The sequence below is a fragment of the Eschrichtius robustus genome, chromosome 19, assembly GCF_028021215.1.
Source record: "Eschrichtius robustus isolate mEscRob2 chromosome 19, mEscRob2.pri, whole genome shotgun sequence".
In the NCBI taxonomy this organism is placed as follows: Eukaryota; Metazoa; Chordata; class Mammalia; order Artiodactyla; family Eschrichtiidae; genus Eschrichtius; species Eschrichtius robustus.
Window position 1 is genome coordinate 7,266,722 of NC_090842.1, and position 15,477 is coordinate 7,282,198.

Below are 15,477 nucleotides of genomic sequence, written 5' to 3' on the forward strand. Positions count from 1 at the left end.
CCCTTTGACCGAGGTTGGCAATCTTTAAACTGACAATTCCCTCCGATGATATTCGTTAATCCTCAAAAAGCTAGTAAGGAAAATGGTGTAAATTGGAGGGCTTTGGTTTGCTGGAGGGACAGTAATTCACACACCAATCCCACCCAGAGGGAGTGGCAGGTGAAAAATCCCGGACCTCAAGCCTGAGGTCCTTTGATCAGTCAGCTTAATCCCGCTTCCTAAATCCTTTAAGAAACAAGCCTCGGGCCCTCCCCTCAAACCCAACACCAGTACGAGCTTCTGTCTCAGCCCCAGTGCACTCCTCACTCCAGCAGGCCAAGACCAAGGCCCAGCACTGAGACAGGCTTTTCTGTGAGACGCTGGAGAGTCCCCAGCCACTAATGGGTACCTACTGCATACAGGACACTCAATGAGCCTCCAAGACGCAATGTTCCCTTTTTCTTTCTTTCACCATACTGGCTAAAGGGAGCAGAATAAATGCGTGAGTGAGAGAATACAGAGGTAAACAGGCCAAAATCCTCACCTCTCAATGATGGTGGGGGTGGATGCACTCATCACTTCCTGGTGTAAGATCTTCAAGCCAGAGAGCCACTTAGTTGCATCTTCTTTAGAGTCGGCTGCAGAGGTGAGGGGACAGAAAAGCTCTGTTACTCCCTGGGAAGACAGACTGTTGCGTAGGGACCCCCGCCCCACCTTCCCAGCCCCACACAGACCACAGGGCTGGGAGGAGCCTGGGCTGGTTCCTAGGACCTACTTTTTGTCTCAGATGAGGCCATATGCCCATGGTGAGCCTCCTACAGCAGGGGTGACACACCGTTGACTTTTTAAAAGAGTTTTAGCTTTAGCCCTATGCTAACGAACAAGAGGCAGGACCTGGGATAACTTGTACCACCATCCTGAGCAGCCCTGAGCATCCCCCCTGTTTCCCTTCAAGGCCAGAGAGAGGGGTGGAAAGTAGGTGATGCTGAGGCCTGTAAGGGAAGCGGCAACAAGTACCAGTTAAGAGCTTGGCATCATCGCCAAGTCCCACTGTACCGCTTCAGGGCTGTGTGATGTTCGGTTGGTTACTTAACCTCTCTGTGCCTCACTTCCTCATCAGTAAAGTGGAGATGGCAATGCCAACAACTAGTCCAGTTATTAAACATCTCCAAACTAGGGAGCTTGCTAGTCTAGACAGAGCATGCTGAGGTTTCCGCTCTCACTCTTCCTGTGTGGATGAGGAGAAAACTACAGCTCAGAAGAGTGACGGGACCCGTCCCAGAGCCAGTGAATAAGAAGCTGGGATCCAGACATCAACCTGGCATCCTGGGCTCCACGTCTTGCTTGGGCTTTCATGGCCTCCCTACCAAGAAGAGCACCCAGGCTTCAGCCTGCAGGGGGGCTACGTGGACAAAGCTCTGAAGGGACAGTCGTGGGCCCCTCTCTCCTGCCCCATCTCTGCCTCCTGCTACACACCATCAATCAGACATCCACCCAACACTTCCTACATCCAGCTTGCTAATTTCCCTCCTCCAAGCCCTGGCACACGCAATGTCCTCTCCCTGGACCATCCTCCCTCTTTCATCCCAACTCCTACTGACGCCTTAAAACCCAGTTGAAAAGTCACCTCCCCTGCAAAGCCTTCCAGGGAGTGAGGCACGGTGTATTCCTCCAGCACACTTATGTTTGGACTACGGCTCTTATCACAGAGTACTCTAAGTTCCCGTCCACACGTCTGTCTCCCCAAGTAGACTGTGAGATCCTTAAAGGCAGCAACTGGGTCTTATTCCTCTTTACAGCCCCAATGACATCTAGCACAACCCGGCACAGAGCATATGCTCAAAAGATGCCTGATGAAAGCATGAATGAGAAATCAAACCAATGAGACCTATCTGACCCTAAATTATATGTCTTTTATAACTGAGTTGTGATAGTTCTTACATATTCTAGGTATGTTTTTTATCAGGCATACGAATTGCAATTTTTTTTTTCTCTATATTGTGGGTTGTCTTTTCACTTTTTTTTTCTCTTGGCCGTGCTGCACGGCTTGCGGGATCTTAGTTCCCCGACCAGGGATCAAACTCGGGCCCCCTGCAGTGGAAGTTCGGAGTCCTAACCACTGGACCAACAGGGAAGTCCCTACCTGACCCTAAATGTCTCTAACACTACTCAGCTTTCACGGTTTCCCCCCACCTTGGTCTACTTTTAATGCTACTTATTTTCTCTCTCGTCAGTCATGACTGTACATCAAGTTCTAAGTCAATAAATTCTGGGATTAGACCTGAAGGCAGCCACAAGCTTCTGCACCTGAGCAAAGTGCCTGAGCTTTCTCACAGCCCTTCTCCTGGCTGCTCAGAGGCCTCTTCGACTTTCTGGTGCATTCACAGGGATGGCCTGAAATCTCGCCTCCAGATACGTGTGTCTACGTGTGTGCACGTGTGCGCATGTATGCGTTTACTGTAAGTGCATGTACGCATGTTTACATGTGTGAGGTGGAAGATTTCAGGATAGTTCCTTTGGATCCGTTAAGCTGAATAAATGGTGCAGGCCAGACTCTGCTGGACGAAAGATGTACCCTGCCTTCAGCTTTCTGCACGAGCCAGGTAGGCCCTTAACATAATCCTTTCAACATGCCAGTGAAGTCGGCATTATTAGGCTGCCCGTTTCACAGCTGAGCAAACTGCAGCTCAGAGAGGCTGAGTCGCTTACCCAAAGTCACACAGCTAGAAGGGGACAGGGTTAGGATTCAAAACCATGATGCCCCGAGCACACATTAGCGGTTGGGCAGGTGTGAGCATCCTGCTATTGAACTTTCTAGGAAGGAAACGAAGACCCAGGGAGGGAGAAGAGCACATGCCATGCACCCACCTGCTAAGCTGAGGGTGCTGAGGACGAACTGGGTGCCGTACAAGATGGTGAAGCAGCACTCTTCCTTCTGGCGGACTGCTTTCGCACGCTCAAAATCCTTGGAGTTCTTCCCTGGGCGGATTTCCTTTATTTCCATGATATCCACTGAAGGAAAATTAACATCAGCCAATCAGAAGCTGGAGCTCACTCCACCTGAGGCTGCAGCCATGTGCCTGCACCCCAGACACACAGACCCCAGCTCTTCACTTCCCAGAGTGAAGACAAGCTGGGCCAGCCCCACAGCCCTGCCCAGCTTGCAGGATTATGTGCAAATAATGAAATGTTTGTTGTTCTGAGCCACTAAAGTACTGGGAGACTTGTTGTACAGCAACAGGTGACAGAAAAAGAGGAAACCCATCCTCCCTAGAACCCCTGCTGCCACATGATGCCAACTCACTCCTAGCCAGAACCTACCTGGCCAGGGTGGCACCTGACCTAAGGGTGACCCCTCCTTCTATGGGATGGCCATCTGATCTAAGGGTGACCCCCCCCACACACACACAGCGTGGCCATCTGGCCCAAGAATGACCCCCTCCCCTCACAGGATGGCCACCTGATGCAAGGGAGACCCCCCCCCCTTCCTGCCACAGGATGTCCCGTGAACTAAGGAGTGTCACAAAGTGACAAGTCCATCCATCCTTTCCTCCCTTTCTTCTGTCAAAAAAGCACCTTGTCCTGGGATGACCCCATTTCACATGCCTGAGGGGAAGATGATCCACCTCCCCGCACCTTTCACCACAACCGGCCAAAGGAGGGGCCGAGGGTCCCAGGAACGACCAAGACGCCCCACCCCTGGCACGGTGACGGGTTCAGGGATGAGCACATGGCCTAAGCTGGGCCCATCAGCATCCTCCTGGGACTTATCTGGCCAGAGCTATTCGTCAAATTTCTCCTGCTGCTGCTGCCAGGCTGACAAAACGTGAGTCTAGGGGTAGCAGGGTCCATGTGGCCTGCCATATAGAAAGCAAAGATGCATCCCCAATGCACTACTGAGCCCCTGGGTCCATTTGGGCTTGAAGCCACTTCTGCGCTGGAGCACGCTACCTATGTGACCCAATAAATTCTCTTTTTTGCTTTGGTTAGTGGGAAATGAGTTTCTGTCACATGTAACCATAAGAATCCTGGGACATACATCCTTGTCCTTACACTGAACAGAGAAACAGGAAAGAGGGGTATTCCTGGAAATGAGAGAGTAGGGAAGGAGACCTCAGCTTTGACCTGTGATCAAGGAAGCAAATAGACCCAAGTGAACAAAGGCATTTTAGAGTCAGAGTTGAAATAGCAGGAAAGGTTCACGGCCATTCACACGTAACAATAGGAGGAGGGGACAGAGTATTAAATTAGGGGAGGAGGGGATGGAATGAACCAAAGGCTTTTTTTTTTTTTTTTTTTTTTTAATTTATTTTTGGCTGCGTTGGGTCTTTGTTGCTGAGCGCAGGCTTTCTCTAGTTGCAGCGAGCAGGGGCTACTCTTGTCGCGGTGCACGGGCTTCTCATTGCGGTGGCTTCTCTTGTTGCGGAGCACGGACTCTAGACGTGCGGGCTCAGTAGTTGTGGCTCGCGGGCTCTAGAGCGCAGGTTCAGTAGTTGTGGTGCGCGGGCTTAGTTGCTCCGCGGCACGTGGGATCTTCCCAGACCAGGGCTCGAACCCGTGTCCCCTGCATTGGCAGGCGGATTCTTAACCACTGCGCCACCAGGGAAGCCCGAACCAAAGGCTTTTCACTTTCTTACTATGGATCTAGCTAGACTGAAAACAGTTTGGGGGACAAGAATCATGAAGTAAAGTGAAAAGACTTGAAATAAACAGCATTTGTTCTGTACCCTGTGTGTGGTGGTAGCTACACAAGTCTAAACACGTGATAAAATTCCTTGAAACTATACACCAAAACAAAAACAAACAAAAATTGAGTCCACATAAAAAATGGTGAAAACTAATTCAGGTCTGACTACTCAGCCATAAAAAAGAACAAAATAACGCCATATGCAGCAACATGGATGCAACTAGAGATTATCACACTTAGCGAAATAAGTCAGAAAGAGAAAGACAAATACCACGTGATATCACTTATATGTGGAATCTAAAATATGACACAAATGAAACTATCTACAAAAGAGAAACAGAATCAGAAACATAGAGGAGAGACTGGTGGTTGCTGAGGGGGAGGTGGGTGGGAAAGGGTTGGACTGGGAGTTTGGGATTAGCAGATACAAACTGGTATATGTAGAATGGATAAACAACAAGGTCCTACTGTAGAGCACAGGGAACTACATTCAGTATCCTGTGATAAACCATAATGGAAAAGAATATGAAAAAGAATGTACACATATGTATAACTGAGTCATTTTGCTGTTCAGCAGTAACTAACACATTATTGTAATTCAACTATTATTTAATAAAAAATAAATTTTAAAAAACTAATTAAGGTCTGTAATTTAATAATATTTTACCAGTGTCAATTTCCTGGGCTTGACAGCTATGGTTATGAAAGATGTTATCACAGGGGGAAATTGGATGAATGGTACACAGAAACTCTGTATTATTTTTGTAATGTCATCATGAGTCTAAAATTATTTCAAACTAAAAAGTTTTTAAAAACACTTATCAAGGGACTTCCCTGGCGCAGTGGTTAAGAATCTGCCTGCCAATGCAGGGGACACAGGTTTGAGCCCTGGTCCGGGAAGATCCCACATGCCGCGGAGCGACTAAGCCCCGTGCGCCACAACTACTGAGCCCACGTGCCACAACTACTGAAGTCCGCACATCTAGAGCCCGTGCTCCGCAACAAAAGAAGCCACCGTAATGGGAATCCCGCGCACCGCAACGAAGAGTAGCCCCCGCTCACAGCAACTAGAGAAAGCCCACGCGCAGCAACGAAGACCCAACGCAGCCCAAAAATAAATTTAAAAAAAAATTTTAAAAACCCACTTAATTATGGGTGGTCCTATTATGGGGTTGGAGGCAGGTCAAGGGGTCCTTCATTCCTCAAAAACTAACAACAAAACACAGTCTTTGTGTGCGCTCAGATTCACAACCTTCTGGGGGGTTAAATCAGCACTGCTGATTTACCTGCTTCAGCAGTTATCTGAGAACATCTGAGGTATTAATGTTTGTTCTCAGAAATCAGTTACTTACCCACCCAGCTGACTGCCAGTTAAGAGTCTAGTGACCTTAAGCAATATTCCTTTTTTCCTAGCTAGTCTAACAATGATTATCTAACCATTCTCTTTCCCCATAAAATATCTCTAAGAGGGAATTTCTGAATTGGCCAACTGTGAGCTTTTTTCCTTACAGCAAAATTATAATAAGAATTTGATGCGTTCAGAACTAAAGAAAGAATTTTCAGATAATGTAACACTGTCTTCAGGCAATCACCAAGTCTCATCAATTCCTTCTAAATCACTCTTGAATCTATCTTCTACACATTCCCAGGGCCAACACCATAATCCAAGCCACTGTCACCTCTCGCTTGCGCTACTGAAGTAGCCAGGAGCTACCCCCATAGTCTTTCCTATGAAATGCAGACATGCTCAAGCCACCCCTGGGCTTCAAGCTTGCCGATGGCATCCCAGTGCTATTAGGACTAAGAACCAAGGCCGTGCGATGACCCTGCCGACCCCATCTGGACCAACTGTGCATCCTTGCTGCCGCGCTCCAGACACACTGGCCAGTGGCTCGCATTCACTCCCCCACAGGACACCGCCGCTGGCTCTGCTGGGGACGCTCTTAGCCTAGCTAGCTCCACGTTCTCCCTTCCAGCTTCAGCTCAATCACCAGCAGACGCACAGAATACCCTCCAACTACTGCTATTACACACACCAAGCCCCTCTTCCCCACAGCACTGAAGAGGCCAAGTGCTTAGTGGTGAGAACCATGGATTCGTGGCTCCTTCCCTAGATGGTGCGTCTTTCCTCACCACCATATCTCCACCCTTAGCAGAGCAACCGGTACACAGTGGGGCCCAATAAATAGTTGTTGAAAGAGGAAGCGGACAGAGAGAGATGGGGACACAGACAGGGACAGGACTGGAGATGGGACAGAGGGGGAGGCAGAGGGAGACAGACACACACAGATACGAACACACACAAACGGAAACAACCAAACAGGGTAAAAGAGGGGCAGAGACAGCCAGATATGAACAGAAGACAAGCCATCCAGATGAGGAGGGAGGGAGATACAACCATGGAACGTACAAAGTCAGAGAGAAAGAAACATGGGAGACGGGAAAAGAATAAAATATAAACAGCCACTCTACTCTGATGACGCAAGCAGCCCTGCTCATCCCTACGCTGCCCTTCACTTCAGTGCAAGCAAGGATCCTTTGGAGGCCAGCCCTGTCCCAGGAAAGGGCCGCGGGCATCACCCTCATCAGCCAGGACTGGCTGCCTCCGTGATGTCATCCTGATCACCTCCCCCTTTCTTCTCCCGGGATAAGTACTGGCCGATTCATCATGCTTCTGATAAGACTATGCTTTCTCCATTGGACTGCCTTTGTTCCATTGTCACAGATCAGCTGATGATTTGTGTGGGTCTATTTCTGTTCTCTCTATTCTGTTCCATTGATCTAATTGTCTATTATTTCCCCAACACCTCACTGTCTTGATAACGATGGCTTTATAGTAAGTCTCAGAGCGGGGCAGCAGACACCTCTGACTTTGTTCTTCTTCAATACTGCACTGGCTACTCTGGGTGTTTTGCTTCTCCATATAAACTTTAGGATCAGACTGTCAATATCTACAGAATAACTTGCTGGGATATTGATTGTGATTGTGTTGACTCTACACCAAGTTGCAAAGAACTGACATATTGAGTCCTTCCATCCATAATCGCAGAGTATTTATTCATCATACTTTGTCAGCCAGACATTCTCCAGGATGTACATAGTCCTGACCTCCAAAGGTCTTACAGACACACTAGCTTCATCCATGAGACTAAAAATAAAGGCAATAATCATAATCATGTACAACTCTTACAGAGCACTTACTATATGCCAGGCACAGTGCTAATGCCCTGCACATGTCATAGGTCGGTTCCCTGGAAGCCAAGCCTGAGGCAAGGGTTCTTTCTTAGGCTTTTATTGGGCGGTGGGGTGGTGGGAGGGTGCTCAAAGGACAAAGGACTGCAGAAATAGATGAGGCAGGAGAACAAAGCTAAAGCTAGGCTGTGGTCCCAGCAGGGGACGGGCTTCAGCCTGGTCACATGGGGCGCTGGAGCATGGATCACACGAGGAAAGTGAGTCTCCTGGAAGCAGCAAGGCTGTCCTCTTGTTCTCCCATGACTGTCCCCATTTTACAGATGAGGAAACAGGCATGGAGAGGTGAAGTACCTCGGCCAGGGTCACCAGCCAGCAAGTGGAAGAGCCAGGATTTGAAGCTTTACGCTGCTTCTCACGGTCAAGCAGGCGACTCTGAGAAGCCATGTTAGGACACGCAGCCCTCTTCCCACCGCGCTCCGTCAGCAAGTCTCACCGTACGTGGGCCTCCTGGCGACGTCGGATCTCATTTAAGTGATTTCTCAACGCCACCTTCCTTCTCCCCGTCCCTGCATTGAGCCAGCCTGTCATTTTTACATCTGTGCCATGAAGTTCCTCACCAGCACCAGCCGCATTCATAGGTTTCTTTGTTTGCTGCCTATCTGCCCTCTCCTCTAAGCCCCAGGAGGACAAGGGCCGTGTCCATCTGTTCACAACCGGAGCCTCACACCCGCCTACGTCAGAGCCTGGCTCAGAGCAGAAATTCAGACAGCCGCGGAATACATGATAAGGTTTCCTGGGTGTCTTGGCTTGGCTTCCCTCAGAAGCGGACCCTGAGACAAGGATTTGAGCACATGCAGTTTATCCAGGAGCTGATCCCAGGAAACACCAGCAGAGGAGCAGGGAAGTGAGACAGAGAAGGGAAGGCGCTGATAAGGAGGCTGCTATGTCATCAACCTGGTACCCCAGGGGCACAGGGAGCTGACCCCATGGGGATCTGGGAGCCCCTTCGAGTTTGCCCGAGAGAGGGAGGGAGATGGGGTGTTATCCCCCAACCTCCAACTGCTATCGGTTGAGGGCTGCTTTTAGGGGGCCTTAACTCCCCAGGCCTCAGGCAAAGAGCTGCAGCACTCACGGCAAAGTGCCTTTAATGTGCAGCAGTGACTACTATGGCATCAGGGTTAGGCCTCGGCATCCTCTGCTGTATCAGGTTATCGAACTGGTAGTCTCTGTGCTACCCCCATGGAACTCGGCGATCAGATGTTTGAGGGGTCAAAGCTGCAATGTCTCTCTAGTTCAGGCAGAACAGTGGCAGATGTGGACAAGTCCCAGTTGTTGAGGGAACAGCGTCTCTGGGCTCCCCCAGGAGAGATGTTACACGGAGACGGGACGAGATGTTACTGCCCCTGTACATTCTGTAGCCCCAAAGGTATCCTGGATCAACTGGTGGTTCTGGAGTTACAGGCGTCAGTGCACTCCCTCGCTCACTCTCTCTTTTTAATGTAACAGCTTTATTAAGATATAGTTCACATGCCACACAGGTCATCCACATGAAGGATACATACAATCCAATGGCTTTTAGTATATTCACAGACTTGTGCAACCACCACCAACGTCGATGTTAGAACATTTTCATCTCCACAGAAAGAAACCCATACCCTTCGGCCTCCACATTTCCCACTCAGCCCACACCAGCCCCCGGAAAACACTCATCTACTTTCAGTCTACAGAGACTTGCTTGTTCTGGATGTTGCATATAAACAGAGGCATACGATACATGGTCTTTTGTGTCTGGCTTTTAAATTCACTTGGCAGAAGACCTTTGAGGTTCCTCCATGTTGTAGCACGTGTCAGTACTTCATTTTTATGAATGAATAATATTTCATTGTATGGATTTGGTCTATCCATTTATCCACTGATGGGCATTTGGGTTGTTTCCACCTTTTCGTTATTGTAAATAGTACAGCTATGAACATTCGCATACAGGTTTCTCTCTGAACACACAGGTTTCTTTTTGAACACCCGTTTTCAGTTATCTCAGGTTTCTGGTAGGAGTGGAAATTGGTCCTCTATCGACTATACCCTCAGGGCTGCAGGTGTAACGGTGACGTGCCCCCTTCGTGCCACGCGGCTGACCAGCCACCAACCCGGACCAGCGATGGTGCTCGTATGTAGGTGGACAGTCACTTGCTGTGCATGAGCTTACGGCTGGGCCTCTGCAAGCCACCACCGAGCCCTTCAAAGCTGTCACCACTACTTCCCAGGCCTTCTGGGCAAGCAGGGGCCACCTCCAGAGACACAGAGGTGCCCACTGTCTGGCTACCCTCTTGATTACCAGGGGCCCCAGGAAGTCAGGAAGGAAATCCCTGGCCAGTGGGAGTGGTTTTCTATTTGATAACTGGCAGAGTCTACAAGGGCCCTTTGGGCATTTTTGTTGACATGCCCAATACTTGATCTTGCATCACACGGGGGCACTTTCCTAGCTGAAGGGTGGCCCCACCACACCAGGGGTGCGGAGCAGCAAGAAGCGTAAGGCTGGCTGCACTCAGCCGGGTTAATCCCAAACCACCTTTCGGACCTGCCGCTGGGAATAAAACCCTAGTGCTAGGGATGCAAATCCACAGGTTTCCAAGGGTCCCCCAGGTCGTGACAAGCCCATAGCTGGTGATGAGCAGATAGACTCTGGAACCAGTCCACCTGGGTTCAAATCCAGCAGGTGGTTTCAGGCAGTAACTTCACCTCTTCCTGCCTCCGTTTCCTCATGCGAACCATAAGAGAAATAATGGTCTCCCCACACGGTGTTCTTTGAGGATTAAATGAAAGTGTGTCCGTATGTGTGCGTGCATGTGTGTGTGTGAATTAAAATAGTGTCTGGTAATTTTAACTAATAAAGATGTAGTAACTTCTAAGTGCTTGTTAGCTACTATTTTTTTAATTATTAATGCAATGGAATAAAGCTGAACTCATATAAGGCCTAAGGAAAAACACCACCTCTCAACTTATCTGTTGTGGAAATTGAAGAGGCAGATTCTTACGTAGTGATGTGGAAAAGCTCCACAACAGCTTACATAAACAGGATACCAGATTTATGTGCCTGCATCTGTGCGTGTGTGGGTCCACATGTACGTACAAACATGTGCATGCACATATTGTATACAGGTGCCCGTTGCTGTTCAAATTCTCACTATATTAATATTTACTATAACTCGCAAACATTTTTTACCTAAAATGCACCACAAAGATCACACACCTGCTACACGAAGTTCAGGTGCAGGCACCTGTGGAAATACTGCTGTGTATCAGTCTGCATTAGAGAGGAACATGCCCAGTGCTCTAATGCTGAAAATCATCATGCAGCAAACCTAGTGTCCTGCCCACCCTATTCAGTCTTAGTGTTTACTTCTGGCAAGCCAGCTACCAACCAGAGTCCAATTTAGATGACCTCTTTAGTATTTTTAACAGATTTCATTGTCATTTCTATCAAGTTACAAAGTAGTTACAGGACAGAAAAAAACCAAAATTCAGAACCAATACCGTATAGTATCATATGTGTGAGTAATAAGTTCATTAAAGCATCAAATCATTAGGTATTTGTTGCTGTCAATGCTTCGCATTCTTGCAGAAATATTTGATGGGCTGGTTTCTAGGTGATTAAGGGTGTCAAGCAATACTGGGGAAACTGGTTGGGTTTTTTCGAGCTGTTGGCAATGTGCCACCACTTGTATCCGTGTAATATGACATAATACACTGCTATCCAAAGAAAGATGCTCTCCATTGTGTTTTCAGGAATGCATTAGGCTCAGCTAAGGAGGGATGCCTGTATTTGTACATGTGCTCATATGTGTGTAAAAGCATGAGAAAACGTCAAAAAAAGAGATTCCCACCAATTTGCTGACTATAGGGGTTACTGGTGGGAAGGGGGATGGGCAAATGGTGGCAACGGGAGCTTGATCTGCCCTGGTTGGAATTTTGGCCAAGGGGCACAGAGTCGGTAAGAGGACCGGCTTTACTTTCCAAGTCGGCTCTGGTGGCCAGAGCTCGGGCCGAGTGTGCTCGTGCAGTCGGGCTCTGCAGCCGAGCTTCCTGCTTGAAGAAGTGAGAAAACACAGCCACAGAAGCAAAGCCTTGTCTCTGAAACCTCCCCCCGCTTCCCGGCATCACCTCGGGTCTTCCCCAGGTCCAGCCACCTCTGCCCACCCATCACCTGCAGACGCACACTTGGGGTTTTCTGCCCCCTCTGTCGGTTGTCCCCATGCCCCTGTTCTTCGACTCCTGTTTCCTTCCTCCTCCCACTCTTGATTCTGGGCCGCTGTCTTGCTGGCCCCCCGCATGCCTGGAACATCCTCTTATCCTCACATGACCTTTTCCCCAATTTCCTCACTCAACCTCAAGTGACACCACCCCCCAACAAGCTTAACAAAGTATCTTCAAGGAAGCTCCAGATGTACCCAAGAGGAAGAGACAGAGAAGGCTTGGGGACCTTCCTGCACATACCCACCACCCTCTTTTCCATCTTTCAGTCATTCAACCATGTAGGTAGTGACCATCTCGCTGACTGCCAGGGATGAAGCCGACAGGCACGGTCCCCGTCCCCGGAAGCTCAGAGCCTGGGAGGACAGACCCCGTCCAAACCTGTACACAAGCACGTAAACCTACCACCACGCTAAACACCTCAAGGGAGCAAAATCAAGTCTACACGGGGGCTTCTTCCCAGCAAGGGGAAGAAAGGCTTCTCGGGGGCATGCATCTTGGCTGAGTTCTGAAGGCTAGAGTTATCCTGGTGAAGGGGGAGCAGAAAGCCCTGGAAGGAGTCCCGGGCTCCAGAGACCCTGGTTCAAATCCCAGCTCTGCTCCCCAAAGACGCCTGGGAGCTTGGGCAAGTCACCTCCTTTCTCTCTGCAATTTCCTCATCTGCACTCACAGTGGTACAGTAGCTCCTTCCCTGAGCTGCTCTGCAAACAAGATGAAATTACATTAAATAAAAACTGCGGTGGCCCCCAGGAGGTCTCACGGTCAAGGTTAGTTGAGCTATTGCGATGAATGCTCTTTCATAGCATCTTTCAATAACACCTTCACCACTGCTGGTGGTTTCACTTTGTCTCAGTGCTGCTCTGTCTCAGTGAAGGACCCTGCTTTAAAAGACCAAGGGTGTGGGGTTATTTCACATACACAGCAGCCTCTGACCTTGAAGTCAGATAAAAAACTGAGATGCACCACAGCACACAGTTCCAAGGGGTTCAACGTGGGAGAAGAGAAAGAGCCCAACTTTAGAAGAATCTAGGAGACACGTGCTTCAAGTTCCACTCTACCTGTCCTGGCTCTGCAGCTTGGGACAGGTTTCTTTATTCTAGCCTAGCCTCTGCCTTCTTATAGGTAAAATGGGGAAAGAATATCCATCCCACAGGTAGATATACCTAAAAGAACTTGGTAAAGCATTAAAAATTATTTTAAAGCCTAGAGATGGGAAGTGAGGGGGACCGTTCTCATCTCCCTTGTTGAAAATGTAAGAAACAATGGATGAGACGGTGCTGACAGCCAGAGGAGAATATGCCACCTCATGCTTCCATATAGAGACTTTTCCAGAATAACAACACTCAAATAATTATTTAGCTGTTCCTGGAATGCTCTGTATCCAGGCAGAAATGTTTGAAGGACTGTTTTATGGGTGTTTAAGAGTTTTAAGTGACCCTGGAGAAATTGATTGGCCTTCTCTTCCCTCCGGGGACTCCCTCTCCCCAGGGGAGCAGGGAACGCTCTCCGACAGCAGAGTCTGGAAAAAGGAACCGGGCTTGCCCAGCTCAGCCTCCTGTTCCAGCTCTGGTCCAATCCATCCCCCAGGAACCACATGCCCTGCCCTACTCCCTGCCACATGGAGTGGACATCCAACAGTGCCAGTGACAGAGTGAGCAGGTCAGGGGTCAGGGGCCAGAGGTCAATTCTAAACCAGACTCTTAAGGCAGCTCAAACACAGAGCAAACCTTCTCATAGCCAGTTATGAGTTACCTGTGTTTCAGTTCTTGTTTCCAAACTCAGGAGCAGATGAGAGAAAGAGGAGTCTTATGAACTGGTCAGCTGAAACCCCAAGCACTAACTGACCGTCAAATACAATTCTTTAAATATTCATTGTTTTAGTGTCACTTAAACTTGATGTTTCCTCCCTCCTGCTGGAAATGAAGTGAGAATAATCCCATGCGTGTGATATGGGAGGGGACTTTAATAAGAGTACTTACATTTTTTTAATGTCTTAATTGTGATGTATTTTAATAGGAATTGGAAAAATACAGATATAGCAGCCTCTAAACTGTGAGATCAAAGTTCCTTCTCTACAAATTTAAGTTAAAAAGAGTCCATTTTAAAACATGTATTAGGTATATAAAACAGGTATTGTGCAGATATTTCAAAAATCATTAAGGCATTAAAGGAAGGACTCACTCCCTTATGCCCAGCCTATTAAAATCTTAATTTGTTTTGCCTTAAACCAGTATTGTGAATCAAAATTACACAGCAGGCCTTCATTGTACAAAGGCTATATATAGATATTTTCCCCCACTGGATCAACCAGTTTTTGGTTTGGGGTTTTTTGGAGTCATATGTGCTTTTGACACTTTCTCAAATGTCAGTCACTTGATTATCAACTTTGTCAAGTGTGCCATATATGCATTGTGCTGGCACTGTTTGTCTAATATTTATCTTTAAATCAACTCATCTTTTTCATTTGAACAGCTGTATCTTAAGAATGAGTTTATGCCTTACGGTAAAAAGAAAAACCATTCCCGCCCACCACACATTATACGAATTGTAAAATAACGCAGTCAGTGGAAACCGGACAATATTAAATTCTGCCTAAAACCAGCTGATGCCAAAAGGAAACCCTCATGTGCTTCTGAGTTGTAAGAGGACAAAAGCGGGCGTGTTAAGGGCGTGAGGCCGAGTTCACCATAGTAAGACTCACAGAAGGACACAGAAGCAAAGCGGTGGTTACCTTGTGGGGACAGTGGCCACAGAGCTGGACATGTGTAAGTTTGAGCTCACGCTCACCTCGCTTGCATTTTACCCTAGGTTTGTTATATCTTATTAAAGAAAAATGCCTTTCAAAATGAGACGTGTTAAAATTTTAGAAATGCAGGTGGGTGTGGTTATTAAGAGGGATTTTGGTGGTGACGGAACTTCCAATATCTTGACTGTGGTGGGATACGGGAACCTACCCATGGGATAAAATCGTACAAACAAACAGATACACACAGAGTCTAAGGAGAACTGGGGAAATCTGAGTAAGACGGGTAGTGGGCTGAATCAGTGCCAGCGCCCTGGCTGTGATGTCACACTACAATTTTGCAAGATGTCACCACTGGGGGAAACTGAGCACAGCCCCCCTGGAGAATGAATCTTCATTTATCTCAAAAGAATCTTCAATTATCTCAATAAAATTTTCAATTAAAAATACAGACTATGGGGCTTCCCGGGTGGTGCAGTGGTTAAGAATCCGCCTGCCAATGCAGGGGACACGGGTTCGAGCCCTGGTCCGGGAAGATCCCACCTGCCGCGGAACAACTAAGCCCACACGCCACAACTACTGAGCCTGCGCTCTAGAGCCTGTGAGCCACAACTACTGGGCCGGCGTC

At 48.2% G+C, this 15,477-nt stretch overlaps 1 protein-coding gene across 1 annotated transcript in view; it reads right to left on the reverse strand.

Annotated features, from left to right (window-relative positions):
* PLCG2 (phospholipase C gamma 2) overlaps positions 1 to 15,477 on the reverse strand; it is a 163,031-nt gene that overhangs the window by 100,092 nt on the left and 47,462 nt on the right. Inside the window, exons 3-4 of the mRNA XM_068527469.1 lie at positions 2,848 to 2,991; positions 524 to 617 (exon numbers count right to left, since the gene is read on the reverse strand). Of these exons, the coding sequence (XP_068383570.1) occupies positions 524 to 617; positions 2,848 to 2,991 (238 nt within the window). The remainder of the gene's footprint in view (positions 1 to 523; positions 618 to 2,847; positions 2,992 to 15,477) is intronic.